This window comes from Drosophila serrata, unplaced genomic scaffold (genome assembly GCF_035046125.1).
Source record: "Drosophila serrata isolate PLE 108 unplaced genomic scaffold, ASM3504612v1 contig_324, whole genome shotgun sequence".
NCBI classification, from domain to species: Eukaryota; Metazoa; Arthropoda; class Insecta; order Diptera; family Drosophilidae; genus Drosophila; species Drosophila serrata.
Genome location: NW_028257222.1, coordinates 180,032 through 204,659, shown reverse-complemented (window position 1 = coordinate 204,659; position 24,628 = coordinate 180,032). Strand labels below are relative to the sequence as shown.

General features: G+C 43.1%; 1 protein-coding gene and 1 pseudogene across 1 annotated transcript; one reads left to right on the top strand and one right to left on the bottom strand.

Annotated features, from left to right (window-relative positions):
- Nucleotides 1-13,038, bottom strand: part of LOC147642941 (uncharacterized) — an 82,829-nt pseudogene extending 69,791 nt beyond the window's left edge.
- A 2,745-nt stretch (nt 13,039-15,783) lies between these two features.
- On the top strand, nt 15,784-19,118 carry LOC147642940 (uncharacterized). Its single transcript, XM_086837589.1, has 3 exons — nt 15,784-17,559; nt 17,617-17,809; nt 19,092-19,118. Exons 1-3 carry the CDS (start codon nt 15,914-15,916, stop codon nt 19,116-19,118), a joined length of 1,866 nt encoding a protein of 621 aa, XP_086693715.1. The 5' UTR covers nt 15,784-15,913.
- Nucleotides 19,119-24,628: the final 5,510 nt, after the last annotated feature.

Sequence of the window (24,628 nt, the reverse complement as noted above, 5' to 3'; positions counted from 1 at the left end):
AGGGAAGCAGTCGAGCTTTCCTTAAGGCAGGACCTCAGGGGCAAAAGAGTTCGAATCTACTCGGATAGCCAAGCGGCTATAAAAGCCCTATCTGCCATGAAAACGAACTCACGACTAGTGGCAGATTGCAAGAAGGCCCTTAATAGACTTGCTGACAAAAATAAGATGGGTACCGGGACACAACGAGATCCCAGGTAATGAGAAGGCAGACGAACTAGCCCGAATTACCGATCTCCCTAAACGCGATCCAGACAAGGATCCATGACCACTTTAGGCAGATAGGTAACAAAGAATGGCAAAGTAAGAGCGGTCACAGAAGGTCAAGGGAATGTTGGCCGAGGTACGACAAAAAACGAACCAGTAAACTGCTATCCAACAGCTAGCGGGATATTAGCAGGTTCACGGCACTCACCACGGAACATTGGGCGATCGGTTCGCACGCAATGAAGTTGGGACTGCCATACAACGCAATCTGTAGAAGCTGTAAGCAACCTACAGAGCAAGAGACACCGGAACATCTGCTCTGCTTCTGCCCAGCGCTTAACCACATCAGATTTTGCCACTTTGGTGCCTACCAGATGGAGTCACTGGGAAACATAGGAAAGCTGAAAGTTTCAGCAATCCTAGGTTTCCTTACTGACTCTAGGTGGTACTGATAGTGAATAACAACAACAAACAGAGGGAGTGGATCAAAAAGGAGCTTAGCTCTAATTGGAGGCCCCAGCAATGGGCCTCACCACTGTAACCTACCTACCTACGGTACAGGTCAAATTTAACGATACTCTACACAACTAGCTAGCCAGCGAATTAAAACAGTGATTTAAAAAGTTTGATCCGCTAAAGAATCTACGTGCAAGTAGTATTCTAAACGAAAATCCCGTGCGGTCGGAAACAAAATTCAAATTCGAATTTGTAAAGTCGGTGACTTTTTTAATACAACTAAAATAGCTTCATTTGAATCCTATAACCTACCTACCTACGGTACAGGTCAAATTTAAGGATACTCTACACAACTAGCTATCTGGACCAGCGAATTAAAACAGTGATTTAAAAAGTTTGATCTGCTAAAGAATCTACGTGCAAGTAGTATTCTAAACGAAAATCCCGTGCGGTCGGAAACAAAATTCAAATTCGAATTTTTAAAGTCTGTGACTTTTTTAATACAACTAAAATAGCTTCATTTGAATCAGGTGTTTAGCCAAATCAAAGAGCTACATTACTTCGATGGCACACCAGGAAAGCTATCAGTGTTCATCAACCAAGTCGATCAATTATTGACCCTCTACCCAACACAAAATGCCCGTCAAGCTCACATCATTTACGGCGCTTTCAAGCGAGTGATAGTAGATACTGCATTGGAAGCTGTGACTTAAGCAAGAGCACTCTCATGGATGGAGATCCGAGAAGCATTATCCACTTAATTTAGGGATCACAGACCATACGTTACGCTGGTAAAAAAACTAGAAGAGACGCCATACCCCGGGAGCATCAGTAAGTTCATCCAGATGCTGGAAGCACAGCATCGAAATATCTTTGATAAATTAGAATTATAATGTAACCCTGTAATTAAGAGCAACTATTCTGATATGTTAAAATGGACTATCAAGTCCACAATTAATAAGAAAATACCAGATTGAATGTACATGTCGTTGGCTCGCAAGGATATCGACACTATCCCAAAATTAAAACAAGCCACCGTGGAACTCGGTCTTTATGATGCAAATCCTGAAGTCGTTTATTTACAAGAAGTTCACGATCATAATCGCAAGAATAAGGGAAACAAAAATCTGAACAATAATCAAAGGTATTACAATAACAGACATAATACAAGTGCTTCGTCGACTTATCAGAATAATAATCAAGCCAGTAATTCGAATAGAAATAACCAGAATCGTAATCTAAACAACCCTCCTATTTTTGACCCCCAAGTATTTTACAATTTTAGGAATGGCTTAAATCAAGCTAGGCAGAATAACCCCCTGAATTATGAACCCTCTACTTCGTATAACCCAGCTAATAATGGTCCTGTAAAAAGACAAAGAGAAAGTAAAAGAAAAATCGCGTATCAAAACAATCTTTACAAAGGTTCGTCCATCAATATCATTAGAGAAAATTTTGCAAATTTAAAGGAAACTAAAGAAAATCTCACGGTATAGACAATTAAGGGCTCAATAAAATTAATCAAAAGCATAATGATTAAGCCCAATGTAACATGTCCGTTTGAACAAAAACTCTATGTGCATAAATTCTCTCAAAATTATGATTTCCTGTTAGGTCGTCAATATTTAGAAGATACCAAAGCAAAGATTGATGTTGAGAAGGACACTGTAACCTTAGGTTCAAAAACCTATAAATTCAGGTATGAGGAGAAAAAGGGCGAGACCGCATCAACAAGATGCCTTGACCCAATTAAAAAGGATGAGACCTCACCTCACTAGCAAAGTGTCTCAGTCCCAAAGCAAAAAAGGTTAACACCAAAACAAAAACTGGAGAAGACCGCACCCCTAAAGTGCCTTATTCCTGAAAACAGTAAAGATGCAGAGGATGCAGATGCAATGCAATCCGATCCCACATCCATTGCTGATGAAACAATTAACTTCGCGATCAATAACGAATTACGCGAATGTAACGAGTTTAGACTCGAACATCTCAATGTTGAAGAAATGGAATGCTTAAACAAGGTCCTATACAAATATAGAGGCATTCAGTTCAGAGAAGGTGAGAATTTGACCTTCACTAGTACTATTAAGAATGTTATCCAAACTCAGCATGAAGACCCGGTTTATCGCAAACCATACAAGTACCCCCAGAGCCTTGATCAGGAGGTAAATAAAAAAATTAAGGAAATGATATAGCAGGGCATTATCTGAAAATCAAAGCCCCCCTATTCTTCACCTATTTGGGTAGTCCCATAGAAGGCAGACGCCTCAGGTAAACCAAAATTCAGATTAGTAGTTGACTATAGGAATCTCCTAGAATGGATGAAATACTTGACAAATTGGGAAGATGTCAGTATTTCACTGCTATTGATCTAGCTAAAGGTTTCTATCAAATTCAGATAGAGGAAAATCTATTGAAAGGACAGCGTTTTCAACCAAACATGGGCACTACGAATATACCCGCATGCCCATTGGCCTTAAAAATGCAACAGCAACCTTTCAGAGATGCATGAACAACTTGTTGGAAGATTTAATCTACAGGGAATGTTTAGTATATTTGGATGATATAATAATTTACTCCACTTTATTGGAGGAACACATTTCATCATTGAAGAAAGAAAATTAAGGGGCGGTAATTTAAAATTGCAATTAAATAAACGTGAGTTAATGATGAAAGAAACAGACTTCCTAGAACAATCTCGTCACTACTAATGGAATTCGACCTAACCCAAATAAAACGAACGCAATCACAAATTTCCCATTACGAAAAACTCCTAAACAACTAAAATCATTTTTGGGATTTTGTGGGTTCTATCGCAATTTCATTCCTAACTTTGCTAAGGTAGTTGAACCTATGACCCTAAATTTGAAAAAAAGAGCGGTAATCGATACCAAATGCAGAGATTACATAGAGTCATTTGAAAAATTAAAAGTACTGATAACTTCAGATCCGATTTTAATCTATCCTAAATTCTCAAAACCCTTTTCCCTAACAACTGACGCTAGCAATCGGTGCTGTTTTGTCACAAAATCATAAGCCCGTATGTTATGTATTTGGAAGGCCGTTTGAATTATTAAGCGATCACAAACCACTGGTGTGGCTTAACAACATAAAAGAACCCAACATGATATTGCAAAGGTAAAAAATCAAACTGAATGAATTTGATTACAAAATTAAGTATCTTCCAGGCAAAGAAAATTTATGTAGCGGATGCTCTTCCCCGCACAGTAATAGAAGAAGCGATGGTTGGTGAAATTGCGGACAGCATGGATGCAACAATGCATAGTGCTGGTGAAGATAACTTTAACTACATCTCCATTACCAAAAGACCCCTAAACTTTCTCTTGGCAAATAGAGATAGAAAACGGAAAAAGACCAACAGGTAGCAATACTTATTTTCAATTTACAACAATTCACTGAATATATTGAGGATACAGAAATGGGTATGCAACTCACGAGACTGGGCATTTTTAATCCGAAATTACTTAAACACGATTATTTGAAACAAGTAAAATCCGAGAAAATGCTAAAAATTAAAACATCCACTTGGCTTAAAACAGATACAAACGAAATTTTAAGCATTTCTCATGTTCCTAGCGAAATAATGAAAGTCCCAATTTTCAATATAGTCCCATATCCTGAGGAGTCCAATTACATCCTTACCGAATCTGTATTTCTTATGTGTTATATATTTACGAAGATAAGGTCTATAACACTCATACAGGAAAACCAATTTTCGACAAATGTTTGGTTGGAATTATTAAGCAAGCACCTAATTAATGTCAATACACTAAAGCACACAAAGATCTCCAAATCAATTAAGTAGAACCAAACATATTAGTCACCTGGAATATTCCAGAAACACTTGTTAATCAAAATTGCATCAACAATAGAGTTTCTATACAAGGAAACAACATTATTAAAATAAAGAATTACACTATGCAAATCAATGAATTTATAATTTCAAACAACTTTGCAGATTTTAAACAGACAATTTATATTGTTAACAACATAACCAAAATAGAACCTTTGGCATACATTTAAACAAAATATATAATTGAATCCCATGTAAAATATTGCAACGTGTTTCAAATCATATGTCTTACATCTTTTGTCATTGCAATCCTAAGTTTAATCTTGTATGTCATCTATAAATTTAAGGGTATACCTAAGAAACTCATTGTTAAATATAAGAAAACACGAGAAGAACAACCGATCCCGGAACAAATTGTAAATGATCAGATCATTCCTACATTATCTGTCTGAGGACAGGCCAAATTTAAAGATTGGGGGAGTGACATATCAACAGTCCCAACGACATTAGCACATGCCTACTTGTTCCACATATGTAAACCTATGAATCATCATCGAGCTTTTATGCTCATCCATGTCTGCTTGTTATTTTTGTTGTTGCAACATGTATGTTGAATTTTTGTCAACGGAAGCAGGGAAAGCGAGAAATAATATCTTCCTTCGACTTGCCTTGGATTGCCTTTGCCATTATTCCTTATTAATGTCCGAAATTGAGTCAAAGGACGTATACCTATTTATTATTTGTATGTTAAGTTTTAATGTTTAATTGCCTAATTACATTCTCTATTTTAAGGAATGAATTTATACCTTTCTAGTTTTAAATAAAATTATTATAATGTTTTAAATTGTCGAGAATTGGCCGCAGCTGGCATGCCTTGTAATGTAGGGTAGCACTTGTTGAAGGGGTCGCTCAAGCTATATAGCGCTAAGGGTGGGAGCGACCGAAGGAAGGGTGGGCAAACTAGGGCCTCCAGAACACCAGGAGTGATGAGAAGGGGCAAGTAAGCCAAAGAGAGATCAATTTTTCCTCAACTTTTACTTGTGTGTTGTCTGCATCTCTGTCCTGGTATAAGCTTGTTGTAGCACGCATTCATTTCTGTTTCAAATTATGCAAAGGCAACCCGTGATCAAGACCATCACTCCCGTAGCCGACGAGCCGAAGCCGGAAAAATATCTTGCGTGCGCTCAGATCTCGAGCTAACAACTTGCCTGAAATATTCATTTGTGAGTGTAGCGATTCGTTACATTTATAAATAATATGTTTATCATTTTATAAATTTAATAAAATTGGTTACCAACGTGAAGGCCACATACATATATGATTATCATTTTATAATTTTACTAAAATTGGCCACTTATATGTTTAATGTGACTCACACAGACACACATAAATAATTGTTAAACTTTTCGTCCAGCCAAGGGGTGGGCTAAGACTAGGTTGTGTTTACAGGTAGTCACCAAGCCACGGTTGCTCCAGCTGGTAGGAAGGCAGGTCTATTTCCATTCACAGTTTCTCGGAAGCATAGGAACACGGAAGAAGATGACTCCGATTTGAAGCATCTAGCCGGCAGCAAACGACAACAGAGGAATAGGAGGTAGACAAACTCGTGTATACTCTACACCGTGTAGCCCGAGTCGGTGCATATCACACGCATAGGACTAGCAGGTGCATTTGCTCTCAGAAGCAAGCACTTGACCACGGATGATAGGAATAGACAAAGGGGCACAACAAATTTCACAGGGGCTTATTAATTTTGTTGTTATGTGCATAGGACTAACTGATCGTTTATCTTCAGAAGAGAAACTTAGGCCACGGATGATAGCAGAAGGCATAGACCCAACATTGACGAAAGAGTAGAAGCGTGGGCCGGTCGTATTGCAGACAGCGAAGCTTTCTTCTGACCACGGCAACACGCTCTGTGGTGTTCTTGTTATTGCCAAATAGCGATAAACAAGCTAGTCATAATTTATTTTCGATTCTCTTTTGTGCTGACCGAAACCTTTTGTTTGTATAAAGTGCATTTTAATTGCAAGCATTGCTATGCTTGCTGGCCAGTCTTTTTATATTGATTTGCGTTTGTCGATTTTGATAATTGGTTTGATTGTTTTTATTTTTTTCTATATTTCAGGTTTTATTATTGTACTTTTAAATAATACTATTATTACGCTTTCTATTACTTACATTACATGGAGGGATTTGAAGTTAGGCTTCGATCTATATAAATTCCACAGCGATCTTGAGGTTCGGAACTTGGATAATTCTTCAATATTTATGTTCAACTTTTATTATTTTAAGGTTAATTTCTAGCTTGTTTTAATTTTTATATAATGACTATAATGACCACGTTTCTCTGTGGCATATTGTGGTTAAGAGGGCACTTCTGAATACATCAAGGTTATGGCAAAAGCATCTTCCTGGCATAAGGTGAAGAAGGCAGTCAGAGTTGTCGTAGGCGGATTCAGGACTCTTGCTTGCACATTTAGTTCTGTGAAATAGACACGTTGACCATTCTCCAAATTGACTGCCAAGTGAACTACAGCTGGATAGCGTTCATGAATTGGGAACGAAAAATTTAGCCATGCAGCCTCGTTGCTGCTTATGTATCTTCCAGCCTGGTATTGAGAGATTTCATCGACAACTCGTACTGCATTGCTGTCACCATTTTCTGCTTGAACACCAAAAACTGCCATATCGCTGCTTTTATTCACGTACTTGCAGTTATATTTAATCGATTTCACGGAATTGCAATATTCTACGGTGATGTGCGCTTTGTATGATTTTGACAATAGTGGGGAGTATGGAACCACAATGATTGTCTACCTCAATATCACTAATTCTCATGTTTAAAGTTGCCGAAGTCCCTCCATCTTCAGTTGACCGTCTCCTATACCGAGGATATCTATCGTCCCCTGTTACGGTGTTGGCTGTAAATGCTCGAGGATATCGCTTGGAACACTTCCCGTCTACCATTCATGGTGAACATGGGTTGAGGGTACCACAAGGGCCATGGATCATGTTCTTGATGACAACTTCATGCAAATCCGTATCAACCTTGGCCCGTGGAATCTCAGCGCATATAACATCGTTGATTTCGTCTGGAGTAATTTTGTCATACAGCCAAATCAGTATGTGCGCATGCGGCAATCTTCTCTTCTGACTTTGACTTTTGTCTGAAAACACGAGCTGTGATGTCATGCCTATCCCTATATGATTTTCCAGGAAATAACAGCTGTACTATCTCGTCCCAAGCTGGATTGCATGTGAAGGTGATAAATAAATCTGGACGGCCGTAGCAACGAACATATGCCATGGCATCTTGAGCATATTCATGCATGTGGCGTGTATGAGGATGGCAAAATCGTGAGCTTTCCAACGTTGGTTGTATTACGGTCATTCATCACAGCATCCCGCAAATGGATATATTCCTCGGATCGAAGTTTTGTCTGATTCAATCGAAGGAGCCTGGCAGTATATGCAGACCTGATGCATCCGGCCAAAAACGACATTGCGATTCGAGCTGTAATCAACAGTTGGATTATATCTGAATGCAAGACGATTGTATTGCAGGTTTTGATCTGCTGCAAGCTGTAAACGCGCTTCAGCTACCCTTGCCCTGTCGCGTTCATTATTTTGAGAGTGAATCAAATCGATTGCTGCAGAACGCGACTGCCTAACTCTCAACCGTTTTCCCTCAAGCCTATCTGCATCAGCATTGCTTTCAGCCGCTCAGTCTCTCGGATGCAGGCCCGTTCTTCGTCAGTCATATTCGTAATCTTACGTCTCTTTTCTTCTGTATTGCGAGTTCGACGACCCAAACTCGACTTTTTGGGTGGCATGACTTCGTTTCTTACTGAACCTGAACAAAAAAATAAAATTTGTATCTCCAATTTCTTCTTTCAATATGTTTTGAATGTTTGACAGGATTCAGCTGGCTGCCTGTAGAGGGCGCAGCAGTAGTGGCTCGGGAAAACGCGAAAAAAATGGATATATTCGCAACCGCAGATAAACTATCAACATCAAAAGTAGACAATAACCGAGCTGGAACCTCAACGCATGTTGTGTAAAAATTTGGGCTTAAACGGTTCAGAACTTTTCAAGTTTCTTCTTTCAATATGTTTTGAATGTTTGACAGGAAATGCTTCGATTCAGCTGGCTGCCTGTAGAGGGCGCAGTAGTAGGGGCACGGAGAAACGCTAAAAAAATTGATATATTCGCAACCGCAGATAAGCTATCAACATCAAAAGTAGACAATAACCGAGCTGGAACCTCAACGCATGTTGTGTAAAAATTTGGGCTTAAACGGTTCAGAACTTTTCAAGTCTATGAAGGAAGTAGACACGAACAGAGCATTTTTATATATATAGATATAGGATCTTGTTAGTTAGAATTTCTATTAACTGTATTTTTAACCGGTTCGTTTTGACTTGTAGTCGTCCTGATTTTATTACTCTGCTTTGGTTTTATTTAAAAGTTAGCCATGGATCCAGAGGTTTCGGGATCCACGAAATGCATGCTCTGCGAAAAGGGTTTGTCACCAGATCAAGTAAGCCGTGGGAGTTGTGGATATATATTCCACAAGGAATGCGCAGACGGATTGGTCAAGAAGCAGGGCAGTTGTCCTCGTTGCGAGGCCAAGGGAAATTCCGCCTAGACGAAGACCCCAGCTCCGAAAAAGCAAGCATTGATGCTGAAGCGATCAGCAACATTGTAGCGCAAAAATTAAAGGCAGTGCAGCATAATTTGCTAACCAAGCTTACGGAACAGATGGGCCAAATAATTCAGGCGCAGATGCAGGAGCCGCCAAGGTCAAACGAATCTGTCCATAACTTCGGAACTCAATCAGTAGCAGGGGATATTGAAACCCCAGACAGGCCCACATCAGCTTTTTCTAGCTCCGATTTAGGTAGTCGTCCGGACAAGGTTGGACAAATTATTAGCAGCTGAAAGCTGCGATTCAACGGAAGACGGATTCAGTGTAGATAAATTTTTGTATCGAGTGGAGGCGCTTACTCGTCAAACCCTCAACTCGCGGTTTGATTTGATTTGCGGAAATGCCAGCGTGCTATTCGAGGGACAAGCGCGAGAGTTTTATTGGCGGTTTCATAAAGAATCCGATAGTTCCAGATGGGATTTGCTTACTGAAGCTTTACGAAAGCAGTTTCGAGATACGCGTACGGATGTGGATCTGAGAGAGACAATTCGTGACAGAAAGCAGAGAGAGATGGAAAGCTTTGACTCTTTTTACGATGCGGTGGTACAAATCACACACTGTCTAACAGTTCCCATGCCAGAGAAAGATCTGTTAGAAACTCTTCGCCGGAACTTGCGGCCGGAAATAAGGCAGGAGCAGTTGAACGTCAGTCCAAAAGCTTCGAGATATCTGCCGACGTGGGAAAGGCTTCCTTGAAGATGTGAACCATACGTATGGGTATCAGAAACCTGTTCCTTTTCGGAAGCAAGTATCTGAACTTGTGCAGGAGTATCTTTCCAATGCCGTCGGTGGGAATTTGACCAACCAAATTATTAAACAGAGAATGGCGTTCAAAAGGGTGGCAACTACAATTAATACAGCAGATGACCAACAGCAAAAAGTGGTAGGCCGATTAAAGACTCCAATTCAGTATGAGGGAAAGATACATGAGCTTGATTTATATATTATTCCTTCTCTGGGTCAGGACCTGTATTTGGGTATTGACTTTTGGACCAATTTCGAACTTTTGCCCCCTGAATTGAGTATAGATGAATTAAGTAGCGATGCCCATGTTTTGTCTGACATCCAGCAGTCTAAATTGTAGTCAGTTATTAAGCAGTTTCCATCTTTTGCGGTAATAGGTCTGGGAAAAACGAGCATGCTTTCTCATTCTATCGATGTTGGAGATGCCAAGCCTGTGAAACAGAGACATTTTCCAGTTTCGCCAGCTGTGGAAAAGTTTCTTTACGAAGAAGTGAACCGTATGATTCATCTTGGCGTAATTGAGGAATCGGACAGTCCTGGTCTTCGCACGTTGTTTTTCTGCCTCGATAGCAGAATCTTAAGGACGCCTATTGGCAAATCCCATTAGATCCGCAGTCGCGCGACAAAACCGCGTACGCGATTCCTGGCAAGCTGTTATACCAGTATAAGGTAATGCCTTTCGGTTTAACAAATGCTTCGCAAACAATGACCAGGTTGATGGATAAGGTGATACCAGCAGAACTCAGAAATGAAGTCTTTGTGTATCTAGATGATCTCTTGATTGTCTCAGATAGTTTTGAGGGTCATTTAAAGGTTTTGGAAACAGCTTCCAGTCACATAACGGCCGCTGGATTAACTTTAAATTGTGGAGAATTGGCCGCAGCTGGCATGCCTTGAAATGTAGGGTAGCACTTGTAAAATGGGTCGCTCACGCTATACAGCGCTGAGGATGGGAGCGGCCATCTGGAGGTAGAGCCTCCAGAACACCAGGAGTGCTGAGAAGGGGCAAGTAAGCCGAAGAGAGAGAAATTTTCCTTAACTTTTATTTGTGTGTTACCTGCATCTTTGTCCCGGTATAAGCTTGTTGTTGCACGCATTCATTTCTGTTTCAAATTATGCAAAGGCAACCCGTGATCCGAGCAAGACCATCACTCCCGTAGCCGACGAGCCAAAGCCGGAAAAATATCTTGCGTGCGCTCAGATCTCGAGCTAACAACTTGCCTGAAATATTCATTTGTGAGTGTAGAGATTCGTTACAACAATTTTATTGTCTAAACATTCTCCCCTAATTCGGACTCGCTAGCTCGAAAACAAAATTATCAAATTTCAAAAGAGCACCTGTATCCAAGAGCGAATGCACTTGAATCCAAGACAAATTAAAGAATCAATTAAGCTTTCTCTTAGGATCTTTGGAAATCCATCAAATCCACAAAAGCTCGGGACCGAGCTTGAACGTCAGCCATCCTAGTTCAATAAGTTGAGTTCAGTTTGAGACACGAAATTAATCGGTTGGTGTTCTTCATTAAAAATATCTTGTAATAATTCGGTTTAAATAAAATAAAATATTTTCTTAAACTTACGAATAACCAAGTATTTAATTATATATATAAAAGAGAGTCGTGTCTGTCACACCACTTATAACTACAAAACGGCAGAACAGATTTGGGTGAAAATTGGTAGGGAGGTAGCTTAGAGCCAGGAGACGGACATAGGATACGTTTTATCCCGTTCGACAGAAAAGCGGGATATCCATCGCTGATATATAACGTTTGCTACAAACCAATATATCAAGTATTCGTTTCCTAACATTTTAATTGGAAACTATAAAATAAATAAAGTGTAAGCATTTGTCTTTAAGGTGGTAAGTTGAAATGTGTTAATTATGTGGATCGTGCATTTGAGGTTATAGTCCACAATGACGACGAGCGAACGAACATCATAATCAACAAGTGTGTTCACAGAACTTAAGCGAAGAAAGACAAAATTTAATAAGAGAAAATGCCCTATTGAGACAACGCGTGAGGACACAAAGATCATTGGCATCATACAATCGATTGGCATTCCAATAAGATCCCACTGAGAACTACAGTGATGATGAAAATTTAGATGTTGGGTCAATGACGACTATATTCCGATATTGCAATGCGTTTAAGTTCAAAATAAAAAAGGGCTGGATTGTGCTGCGCAACTGAAAAAGTTAAACTGTATCCATTAAATTTCAAATATAAAACAAAAAAAATCTTCATTTTTTAATCACCAGACGAAATGTTACATAAAACGAAGCCATCTGGTGGCGAAACGGAGTTCGCCGAGTTTCCTAGTATAAAAATAAATAAGGATGCATCTGCACCACATTTGACTACCAGGGTTCTGGTAGATATTGCAGATAAATGTAAAAATAGAAATATAAGCCAAATAATTAGGAATGATTTCTATATGGACGACCTAATGACTTGAGCTGACCGAACCTTGGTCCTTCCGTTTCTCACCTAAGACTGAAAAATTTTCTCGTATTTGTCCCTATCAGTGTGGCGGGGATTACGCTTTGGTGCTGTCCCCTGTGTCGGCATCGAGATTTCAAAGAATATGTAGCTATGGTCTGAAAAAGAGTGTTGTGTCGAGACCCTCAATTTTTCTCCCTTATAATTGCTGTGTTCCATTTGGAGAATTATGTCTAGGACCTCTTCCCAGCCTTGAAATTCTTCCGTACTTGAAAAAATAAAGGTGGGCGTGTCGCCATTCTTACAAATAGTGAACTCACGACATATAATAAAATCGAAAAGAGACTCAACCCACACGTTTGTTTCCTTACTTCCCCATAGTGTCTGCCTTCCATTGACGTCGCACCCGAGGATAAGCGTCGTCTTTTTCTCTTCAACCCACTGCATCGCCCTAATGAAAGCCTCAGGAGGTGCCGGTTCGTCTTGAGCCATGTAGCCGGAGTCTATGAGGATAGCTGTCCCATCCGCTGATACAAACCTGCCCACTGCTAGATCTGATTTGCTAAGATTGGGATATAGAAATGTGTTAAGGTTGTTTTGATAATTATACCCGCCCTCGGCCTACCTTTCGAGCTGGTGTATATAATTGTGTATTCTTTTAGAGCCATGCCAGTGATTTTGCCATCCCTAGACCATGGCTCTTGTATTTGGCCGATGTCGATGACATTCTCTCGGAAAAGGACTGCAAGATTTGCTGCTGCTGATTACGCTTCAGGTTTACCTCTACTACAGGCGGCATTATTTCGGGGTGGTGTTGGGGGTGTCGTCCAACAGCTTATTGGTGTCGCGACTTCGGACAGTCTGACTTTTCAGCCAAATTCCTTCTGACCTTCATGCGAACCCGTTCGGTGGTTATGACCCACCGTTTATGTAAAGTGCTCATCCGCTTTTATTCATGCGAGGCCAATGTTATTCATAATGACGAGGTCGCTGCTCGACTCGTCATCAAATTCACCCTGAGCGCTCAGTGGGGTAATTCATGGTGCCTCCATCGCTGCTCGGCGATGAAATTCATCATGAAAGGTATGGAAGAAATTTCGATTCAAAAAAATATATATACATGTGTCTATATATATATGAAGCTTCGTCGTTTTTACAAACTGATTTTTTTTTATTTGTTACATTGTTAGTTATAGTAAATCATTTTCAACCATACTCACAAACTGTTGTAAAACATTATACGACCAACTGGAGATTGAACCTACGTCTTAAGGGGTTACATACATACATTAAAAAAAATCGAATCTTTTTTTATTTTATTTTCCTAATGTAAATAAATGTAAGAATATACACAGAAAGTTTCATTTAGTTCCGTTGAATATTTCCTAATTATAAGTACATTTGAAATGGCATTCCAGAGTGCTATTTGTAAAACTTTAAACGTATTTTTCTCAAAAGGGAGTTTTCAAAGTCGGCGACCAACGTTTCTCGAAAACGGATAGCCTGATTAGTCTCAACTTGTTCACGTCAGAAGGCCCTTCGCGGCGGCCGCGGCGCCGCCTCTGTCCACCGAGCCTCCAAAGCTGTGGCCGCTCTTGCACTCCCGCAAGTCGGCTCTTCGCGCACGGCTTATCGGGCTAGTCTAAGCGCCCCCGCGCCCACTCTTCGATGTTCGCGAACGCCCGCTCCCGAGTTCCTGAGCTTCGCTCGCTGCTAAGCGAGCTGAGGGACGGCTAGTTCGCGCTCCACTTCTCGGGCCCGCTCTCGCACTGTTAAGCGTAGCTTATCGGTTGGGAGCGCAGCCCTTACATTTAAGCTATTTAGTCTTATGTATGCAGCGCAATAAAGCTGACCATTTGATTTGCCCACGACGCCCCCGTCTTTTACTTTTCACCTTCGTTTGCGACGTGGGAATTTCCATTGGGCTACATTTGACAAGACAGGATCTTCAGCGGCAGGATCGCCCCCCTACAAACATTGGTCCTTCGAGCCGGATACGGATATCCTTCCGTCCTTTCACTAGCAGTTCCCGGTGATTTTTCCGCTGAGATAAGTATATGCTTGATTCCGTCTTGTTCTCGCTGCCGGTCTTAGACAGTGGGCCGAACATATAATTTCGGTCGCACCGCTGCAAAATTTATTGTTTTGTTCGTGTCAACTCCCCGTCCGAGTTTTCCTGACACCACGGCAGTGAGAAATCCCACTTTCTATTCGCCTCCGAACCTCGAAATTTTCCATCCGTGTCCGTTTTGTGTGCGCCGCCATCCTCCTCGCCGTCTCTTCGATTCCCCGTTGTTCATCCACTTGCCAACGGTCGAGGCCTATGTGCCGCCACATACACACAGACGCATTCTAAACTTGTGCTAATATTTCCGTACAAAAAAAGTTCTCCGTGAACAGTGAAAGTGTGTTTCAAAAAGAAAGGCATAATTAATATTGGCCAGCCGGTGTGCGCTTGTTGCGGGAATTCACCCTGATCGCCGACCAGTCTGCCGCTGTCACGATATTTTTTGTATGCTGTATCCATACCCATTTTTTCTGTTCGCACAATTTAATACAGTCCACTTCTCGATGCTTCACTGTGCCAATACAAACCCTAAAGTTTTTCAAGAAACAAATTTCGTCAGCCAAGGATTTAAAATAATCCGAATTTTATAAATCCTATTTTTTATTTATATCAATTTTTATATACATACATGTATATTGGGCAAGCGCCGCGCTATTCTGCGCTGAGCGATCCAAGCTATTACATACATACATATATGCACAAGCCCGCATAAGGGCAAGTAATTATTTGTAATCTTTTTTTTCGTCTCCTCTTTGTGCCTAGAGCGTGTACAAGCACCTGCACTTATACATTCCACAGCCGAACAGTGCCGACGAGACAAAATCCGCCACCTACAATTTGAAGGAAATTTCGTGAACCAAAAATTTAGAATTATCCGAATTTTATTTATCCTATTTTCATTCAGATGAAAGAAATACAAATTTACACACATACCTCCATACATACAAGCTTCGCGCTATTCTGCGCTGAGCATCGATTTCCACAATCTACATACATACATATATTGGGCAAGCTTCGCACTATTCTGAGCTGAGCAGCCAAACTCAATCTCAAACAAAAGCCAAGGGTTTATTTCGACCATTTCATCCGTGATCAATAAATTTGGCAACAATTAATTATTTCCGACCAATACGTTCCTAAATCCGTATTTAATTTATTACGGGATCCATCCACATTTCGTTACCAATTTTCTAAGCAAAATGTAAACAAACCTCCATGTCCGAAATATATTGAATATTAAGAGAAAATACAAGGATTTCAATTTGCAAATTCACTACTATTCAATACTAGCCCGCACTACCACTCATATATATACATATATATATATTCCAAAATACAAAAGAATTGTAATTTCAAATAAAAATTATTCCTGTACTTTAATTACGGCCGATTCCGTCAATCCGTTTGGGAAGATCCCAGTCCGCATTTCCGCGACCCTCCCCGATTAACTTTAAATCCACTGCTCGACCACAAAAATGGCTCAAACCGCCATCGACATTGCGTTGAGGAAGTTTATTGCCACGACAGACCATGTGAGTCAATTCGCGGCAAAGATCCAACCTCTAGACGCCCCAGAAACCACCCAGCCCTCTCCGTCCACGTGTAAAGTGCGTCGCGACCAAATCCGGGCTTTGTGGGAAAAGGTGGAGAAGAGTTACGAGAGCTGCTCCGAACTGCTCTCCGTGTCTGACGACGGCGCGGACACTTCAACGGTGTTAGAAGCTAAGTATAGCTACTGCTACTCCGTTTATTCCAGGTGTGTGGCCCAGCTGCAGGAGATAATAGAAAGGGGCGCGGCCCAGTCAACTCTGGCTTCCAGCAGTGGCCACACACCCCCTTCCACCGGTTGTCGTTTACCACCGGTAGACACCGAGGTGTTTGCGGGCGACTATCTTCCTTGGCCCACGTTCAGAGACCTTTTCACGGCGGTTTATATTCACAACTCGCGTCTCACCCCGGTGGAGAAATTGTTCCACCTCCTATCCAAGACAACTGGCGAAGCGCACGCCATTGTTTCCAAAGCCCCGCTCACCAATGAGGGGTTCGTCGCAGCTTGGCAAAGCCTCACCGACCGCTTCGAGAACCGGCGGTTGTTGGTCAACAGCCAGTTGAAAATCCTCTTCAACATCCAGGCTGTCCCTCAAGAATCGGGAGTCGCGCTAAAAGACCTGCAAGGCACCATCCAAAGCTGCCTGACCGCCCTAGAGATGTCCGCCATTCAAGTTGAGGCTTGGGATAGTCTTTTGGTGTATATGGTTTCCTCAAAGCTTCCCGAAGTAACCCTTTCTCTGTGGGAACAATCCATCCACAACAAAGACAGAATTCCGACTTGGAAGGAGCTAGACGCGTTTCTGACCGAACGCCATCGTACGCTGGAGGCCATCGACGACGTTACGCCTACCAGCTCACAGCATTTTCCGCCAAAGTTGGCGACTCCGAGGGCCCCAGCGTCCCGGCTTCATTCTTCCGACTTCAGAGTGACTCCAACACCCAGACCCAGAAGGTGTGACCTATGTTCCAGGGAAAACCACCCCCTGCGAAGATGTCCCCGTTTCCTTAAAATGACCTTAGTCGAGAGGTCAAATATCATCCGAAGAAAGCAACTCTGCTTGAATTGTTTGGCACGAGGCCATCAGCAGCGGGATTGCCCCAGTGCCCACTCCTGCCTCACATGCCGCAGACGGCATCACACCCTGCTGCATCCCAGAAACTTTTCCTCCAGTGTTCAGATTGCTCCTGAACCTTCCAGCCCAGTAACCGCACCGATCCAAAGGATATCCGCGTTCTCCACGCGAATCACTTCTTCCAACGCCTTAAATTACTGGGTACCCTACGACATCAAGAGCAGACGTTCCCGAGGTATTTTATCCTACCCATGCCGAGTCTGCAGCGGAGTCCATCCGCTTCGAAAATGCCACAAGTTCCTTAGGCTTAGTGCTGAGAAGAGGCTCAGCGCGGTGTCCACCAACCGCTACTGTTCGAACTGTTTGGCCCACGAACATTCCCAGGGCAAGTGCCGCAGTGGTGACCGATGCAAGACGTGCAATCAGCTTCACCACACGCTCCTGCATATGCCTGGAAGTCCAGTTCCCGCACCCCGATCGCAGCATCGGATGACTTCGTACTCCCAATTCGCGTTATTTACTGACCCATCTTTTAAATGATATACTTTTTCCAGTCCGCTTCGAGAAGATGCCACCGCTTCGCACCACGCGAACGCTCTGATCAGAGGTCCAATACAACCGATTCCGAGGTTGCCACCGAACTTCATCCGCTACCGACGTCGACGGCACCTCTACCATCCTGCGCCTCCCCCCGACACTCCTCAGCCACTCCACGGCTTTCGTCCACCGCTCCTCAAATGCACTCCGGTGCGCATAGGCAATTTCCGCCGCTGGCCAGGACACCCTGCAGAAGGCGGCAGCGCTTATACAGGACGAATATGTTGCAACCCGAGTGATTGCGAGGGGGGGGAGAATGTTCACGTCAGAAGGCCCTTCGCGGCGGCCGCGGCGCCGCCTCTGTCCACCGAGCCTCCAAAGCTGTGGCCGCTCTTGCACTCCCGCAAGTCGGCTCTTCGCGCACGGCTTATCGGGCTAGTCTAAGCGCCCCCGCGCCCACTCTTCGATGTTCGCGAACGCCCGCTCCCGAGTTCCCGAGCTTCGCTCGCTGCTAAGCGAGCTGAGGGACGGCTAGTTCGCGCTCCACTTCTCGGGCCCGCTCTCGCACTGTTAAGCGTAGCTTATCGGTTGGGAGCGCAGCCCTTACATTTAAGATATTTAGTCTTATGTATGCAGCGCAATAAAGCTGACCATTTGATTTGCCCACGACGCCCCCGTCTTTTACTTTTCACCTTCGTTTGCGACGTGGGAATTTCCATTGGGCTACATTTGACAAGACAGGATCTTCAGCGGCAGGATCGCCCCCCTACAAACACAACTTTTAAAACAACCTTTTTAAATATATTTTTTAGTAATTAATCAAAGATTTTTTCGTTCCAATAAATATTTTATTTTTTTATCAAACTGCCTTTTTGTCAAAAAATTTATTTTTCTTATTCCTTCGATTAATTACTAGATTTGACTTTACTCTTACGAAATCTGCCTGGTTTTTTAATTTCGGATGATCCAGATCCGGCATAATATATAAGTTAAAAAGTTTCTTTAGAAAACACTCTGAAAAATTCACTTTTTTGGCCCTCTAACTTTAAGTAACCCCTAATGTTTAACAGTCCGGCCGCTTACACTTCGCATATTGCGTGTCAGAGGGACAAAAACTTGCAACCCCTTCAGGACATTTATTTTTTTGTTCGCTTGATATTTGACTTTGCCGTCGCGAGTCGATCGAGACTCTCTGGGATTAGAGCACCCGCCTTCTAAACAGCCTATCGCGAGTTTAAATCAAACTTCTTCTTACTTTACTTTTTAATTGTTAATTCAATGAATTTTCTTTAATAAATGTTTGTTTCTGTAAAAGGCTATCCCTGCTCGACATAGTTTTCTATCCTGAACCGCTCACCGCAAAGTCGGACTGGACGATCTTCGCTCGTGTGTCAGACCACCCGAAGCATTTTGCCAAAGCAAACACTAGCTCGCAAATAACTGTTGACCAATTCGTGCAGTCGCAAAATAAGATTTTCTTTCACATTTCCAGAAAAAATATCTGAGAGCAACCGATTGAATGGCTCAGTCTCAGACAGTTTGCTCTTGATGAACGATTCAAAAAGTCTTTTGCGCATGCGTGTCATCAGTAATTCATCAACGTTTCATCAACAGTCAAGGAGGTGCTGTTGATTTTTCATCGATGACAGGCCATACAAACTGTTGATTTATTTTACATGGGCATGTCCTAGGCTGTCATCAATAAAAATTCATTAACAATTAATCGATGATTCATCAACAATTCATCATCAATTCATCAATGTTTGATCAACAATTCATCGATGTTTCATCAATGTTCACGTCAGAAGGCCCTTCGCGGCGGCCGCGGCGCCGCCTCTGTCCACCGAGCCTCCAAAGCTTTGGCCGCTCTTGCACTCCCGCAAGTCGGCTCTTCGCGCACTGCTCATCGGGCTAGTCTAAGTCGCAATAAAGCTGACGATTTTTGAATTGCCCACGACGCCCCCGCCTTACTCTTCACCTTCTCTTGCGACGTGGGAATTTTCACTTGGGCTACATTTTCCAGGATCTTTAGCGGCAGGATCGCCCCCTACAAACATTGGTCCTTCGAGCCGGATACGGATATCCTTCCGTCCTTTCACCAGCAGTTCCCGGTGACTTTTTCGCTAAAGATAAGTATATGCTTGATTCCGTCTTGTTCTCGCTGCCGGTCTTAGACAGTGGGCCGAACATTTAATTTCGGTCGCACCGCTGCAAAATTTATTGTTTTGTTCGTGTCAACTCTCCGTCCGAGTTTTCCTGACACCACGGCAGTGAGAAATCCCACTATCTATTCGCCTCCGAACTTCGAAATTTTCCACCCGTGTCCTGAGCATCGATCCCCCAGCTATTACATACATATATACACACACCCGCATAAGGGCATATCATGCGATTATTTGTCCTCTTCGTGCCTAGAGCGTTTACAAGCACCTGCACTTATACATTCCACAGCCGAACAGTGCCTACGAGACAAAATCCGCCACCTACAACTTTGGAGAAATTTCGTAAACCAAGGATTTTAAATTATCCGAATATTATTTATCCCATTTTCTTTTATATCAAGGAAATACCAATTTACACACCTACATCCATACATTGGGCAAGCTTCGCGCTATTCTGCGCTGAGCATCGATTTCCACAATCTACATACATATGTATATATTGGGCAAGCTTCGCGCTATTCTGCGCTGAGCATCGATCCCCCAGCTATTACATACATATATACACACACCCGCATAAGGGCATATCAAGCGATTATTTGTCCTCTTCGTGCCTAGAGCGTTTACAAGCACCTGCACTTATACATTCCACAGCCGAACAGTGCCTACGAGACAAAATCCGCCACCTACAACTTTGGAGAAATTTCGTAAGCCAAGGATTTTAAATTATCCGAATATTATTTATCCCATTTTCTTTTATATCAAGGAAATACCAATTTACACACCTACATCCATACATTGGGCAAGCTTCGCGCTATTCTGCGCTGAGCATCGATTTCCACAATCTACATACATACATATATTGGGCAAGCTTCGCACTATTCTGAGCTGAGCAGCCAAACTCAAACTCAAACGAGAGTGTTTTTTTTTTGGTTTTAATTGTCTTCAATTTAACCGGCGCAACGGCTGTGTTGTTGTTGCCCTGTAGTTCTTTGGGTCCCCCACTCACCACTACTTTGCCGACGGCTTATCCCAGTAAGCTCTTTTCCGCGATCGAAAAACGGATGTTTGTTTTTTAATTCTACCTTCCCGGCGCTTAAATAATTAAACATCTGCGGCTCATAGTTCAACATCCATCCAGATCCAGAATTTAAATTTGATTAATTAATTTAAGTTAATTAATTTTTAATTTAACCTTTTCAACTTAGCCGCCGCAACGGCCGTGTTGTTCTTGCCGCTTAGTTGTTTTAAGTTCCGCACATATGCACCGGTCCAAAGGATATCCGCGTTCTCCACGCGAATCACTACTCCCAACGCCTTCAATTACTGGGTACCCTACGATATTAAGAGCCGACGTTCCCGAAGTATTTTATCCTACCCATGCCGAGTCTGCAGCGGAATCCATCCGCTTCGAAAATTCCACAAGTTCCTCAGGCTTAGTGCTGAGAAGAGACTCAGCGCGGTGTCCACCAACCGCTACTGTTCCAACTGTTTGGCCCACGAACATTCCCAAGGCAAGTGCCGCAGTGGTGACCGATGCAAGACGTGCAATCAGCATCACCACACGCTCCTGCAAATGCCGGGAAGTCCAGTTCCCGCACCCAGATCGCAGCATCGGATGACTCCGTGCTCCCAATTCGCTTTATTTACTGACCGCTCTTCTAAATGATACATTTTTTTTCCAGTCCGCTTCGAGAAGATGCCACCGCTTCGCACCACGCGAACGCTCTGATCAGAGGTCCAATCCAACCGATTCCGAGGTTGCCACCGAACTTCATCCGCTACCGACGTCGACGTCTCCTCTACGATCCTGGGCCTCTCCCCCGCCCTCCTCAGCCACTCCACGGCCTTTGTCCACCGCTCCACTCCGGTGCGCATAGGCAATTTCTGTCGCTAGCCAGGACACCCTGCAGAACGCGGCTGTGCTTATACAGGACGAATATGTTGCAACCCGAGTTGTTGCAAGGGGGGGAGAATGTTCACGTCTCTGTCCACCGAGCCTCCAAAGCTTTGGCCGCTCTTGCACTCCCGCAAGTCGGCTCTTCGCGCACTGCTCATCGGGCTAGTCTAAGCGCTCCCGCGCCCACTCTTCGATGTTCGCGAACGCCCGCTCCCGAGTTCCCGAGCTTCGCTCGCTGCTAAGCGAGCTGAGGGACGGCTAGTTCGCGCTCCACTTCTCGGGCCTGCTCTCGCACTGTTAAGCGTAGCTTATCGGTCGGGAGCGCAGCCCTTACATTTAAGCTATTTAGTACCATGTATGCAGCGCAATAAAGCTGATGATTTTTGAATTGCCCACGACGCCCCCGCCTTACTCTTCACCTTCGCTTGCGACGTGGGAATTTTCACTTGGGCTACATTTTCCAGGATCTTTAGCGGCAGGATCGCCCCCCTACAAACATTGGTCCTTCGAGCCGGATACGGATATCCTTCCGTCCTTTCACCAGCAGTTCCCGGTGACTTTTTCGCTAAAGATAAGTATATGCTTGATTCCGTCTTGTTCTCGCTGCCGGTCTTAGACAGTGGGCCGAACATTTAATTTCGGTCGCACCGCTGCAAAATTTATTGTTTTGTTCGTGTCAACTCTCCGTCCGAGTTTTCCTGACAACACGGCAGTGAGAAATCCCACTATCTATTCGCCTCCGAACTTCGAAATTTTCCACCCGTGTCCGTTTTGTGTGCGCCGCCATCCTCCTCGCCGTCTCTTCGATTCCCCGTTGTTCATCCACTTGCCAACGGTCGAGGCCTATGTGCAGCCACATACACACACACGCATTCTAAACTTGTGCTAATATTTCCGTTCAAAAAATTCTCCGTGAACAGTGAAATTGTGTTACAAAAAGAAAGTCATAATTAATATCGGCCAGCCGGTGTACGCTTGTTGCGGGAATTCACCCTGATCGCCGAACAGTCTGCCGCTGTCACGATATTTTTTCGCTAATTTTTTGTGCTGTATCCATACACATTTTTTCTGTTCGCACAATTCAATACAGTCCACTTCTCGACGCTCCGCTGTGCCAATACCCACCCTACATATTTACATACCAACTTATATTGGGCGACATACATATGTATATATTGGGCAAGCTTCGCGCTATTCTGCGCTGAGCATCGATCCCCCAGCTATTACATACATATATACACACACCCGCATAAGGGCATATCAAGCGATTATTTGTCCTCTTCGTGCCTAGAGCGTTTACAAGCACCTGCACTTATACATTCCACAGCCGAACAGTGCCTACGAGACAAAATCCGCCACCTACAACTTTGGAGAAATTTCGTAAACCAAGGATTTTAAATTATCCGAATATTATTTATCCCATTTTCTTTTATATCAAGGAAATACCAATTTACACACCTACATCCATACATTGGGCAAGCTTCGCGCTATTCTGCGCTGAGCATCGATTTCCACAATCTACATACATATGTACATATATTGGGCAAGCTTCGCACTATTCTGAGCTGAGCAGCCAAACTCAAACTCAAACGGGAGTGTTTTGTTTTTGGTTTTAATTGTCTTCAATTTAACCGGCGCAACGGCTGTGTTGTTGTTGCCCTGTAGTTCTTTGGGTCCCCCACTCACCACTGCTTTGCCGATGGCTTATCCCAGTAAGCTCTTTTCCGCGATCAAAAAACGGATGTTTGTTTTTTAATTCTACCTTCCAGGCGCTTAAATAATTAAACATCTGCGGCTCATAGTTCAACATCCATCCAGATCCAGAATTTAAATTTGATTAATTAATTTAAGTTAATTAATTTTTAATTTAACCTTTTCAACTTAGCCGCCGCAACGGCCGTGTTGTTCTTGCCGCTTAGTTGTTTTAAGTTCCGCACATATGTACTGCTTTGCCGACGGCATGACCCATTGAGTTTTCTCTCAACGAAAGCCAATCGTTCATTTCGACCATTTCGGATCCGTGATAAATAAGTTTGGCAACAATTACTTCCGACCAATACGTTCCTAAATCCGTATTTAATTTATTACGGGATCCATCCACAATTCGTGCCCAATTTTCTGAGCAAAATATAAGCAAACCTCCACGTCCGAAATATATTATATATTCAAAAATACACAAGACTTTTAATTTCAAATTAAAATTATTCCAATAATTTAATTACGGCCGATTCCGTCAATCCGTTTGGGAAGATCCCAGTCCGCATCTCCGCGACCCTCTCCGATTAACTTAAAATCCACTGCTCGACCACAAAAATGGCTCAAACCGCCATCGACATTGCGTTGAGGAAGTTTATTGCCACGACAGACCGTGTGAGTCAATTCGAGGCAAAGATCCAATCTCTAGACGCCCCACAAACCACCCAGCCCTCTCCTTCCACGTGTAAAGTGCGTCGCGATCAGATTCGAGCACTGTGGGAAAAGGTCGAAAGGGATTACGTTATTTGTTCTGAACTTATATCGGCATCCGGTGAGAGTAACACCATCGGGCTAACGCTCCAGTCCAGATATGAGCATTGTTTCTCGGTCTACGAAAGATGTAGTGCCGACCTCCAAGAATTAATGCAAAAGGGCGCTTCTCAGTCCGTGCCGATTTCCCCAAACTCGTCCGTCCCGGAGTCCGCTGGTTGTCGCCTGCCACCGGTGGACACCGAAACTTTCGCTGGTGACTGTCTTCGGTGGCCCACTTTCAGAGACCTTTTTACGGCGGTTTATATTCACAACTCGCGTCTCACCCTGGTGGAGAAATTGTTCCACCTACTATCCAAGACAACTGGCGAAGCGCACGCCATTGTTTCCAAAGCCCCGCTCACCAATCAGGGGTTCGTCGCAGCTTGGCAAAGCCTCACCAACCGCTTCGAGAACCGGCGGTTGTTGGTCAACAGCCAGTTGAAAATCCTTTTCAACATCCAG

What these genes read in the sequence shown, in the direction of transcription:
- LOC147642940 (XM_086837589.1), top strand. Translation starts at nt 15,914, where the DNA reads ATGGCTCAAACCGCCATCGACATTGCGTTGAGGAAGTTTATTGCCACG. An exon ending in TCGCAGCATCGGATGACTTC is followed by an intron (nt 17,560 to 17,616) that starts GTACTCCCAATT and finishes TACTTTTTCCAG; the next exon opens with TCCGCTTCGAGAAGATGCCA. An exon ending in CGCTCCTCAAATGCACTCCG is followed by an intron (nt 17,810 to 19,091) that starts GTGCGCATAGGC and finishes TCACATTTCCAG; the next exon opens with AAAAAATATCTGAGAGCAAC.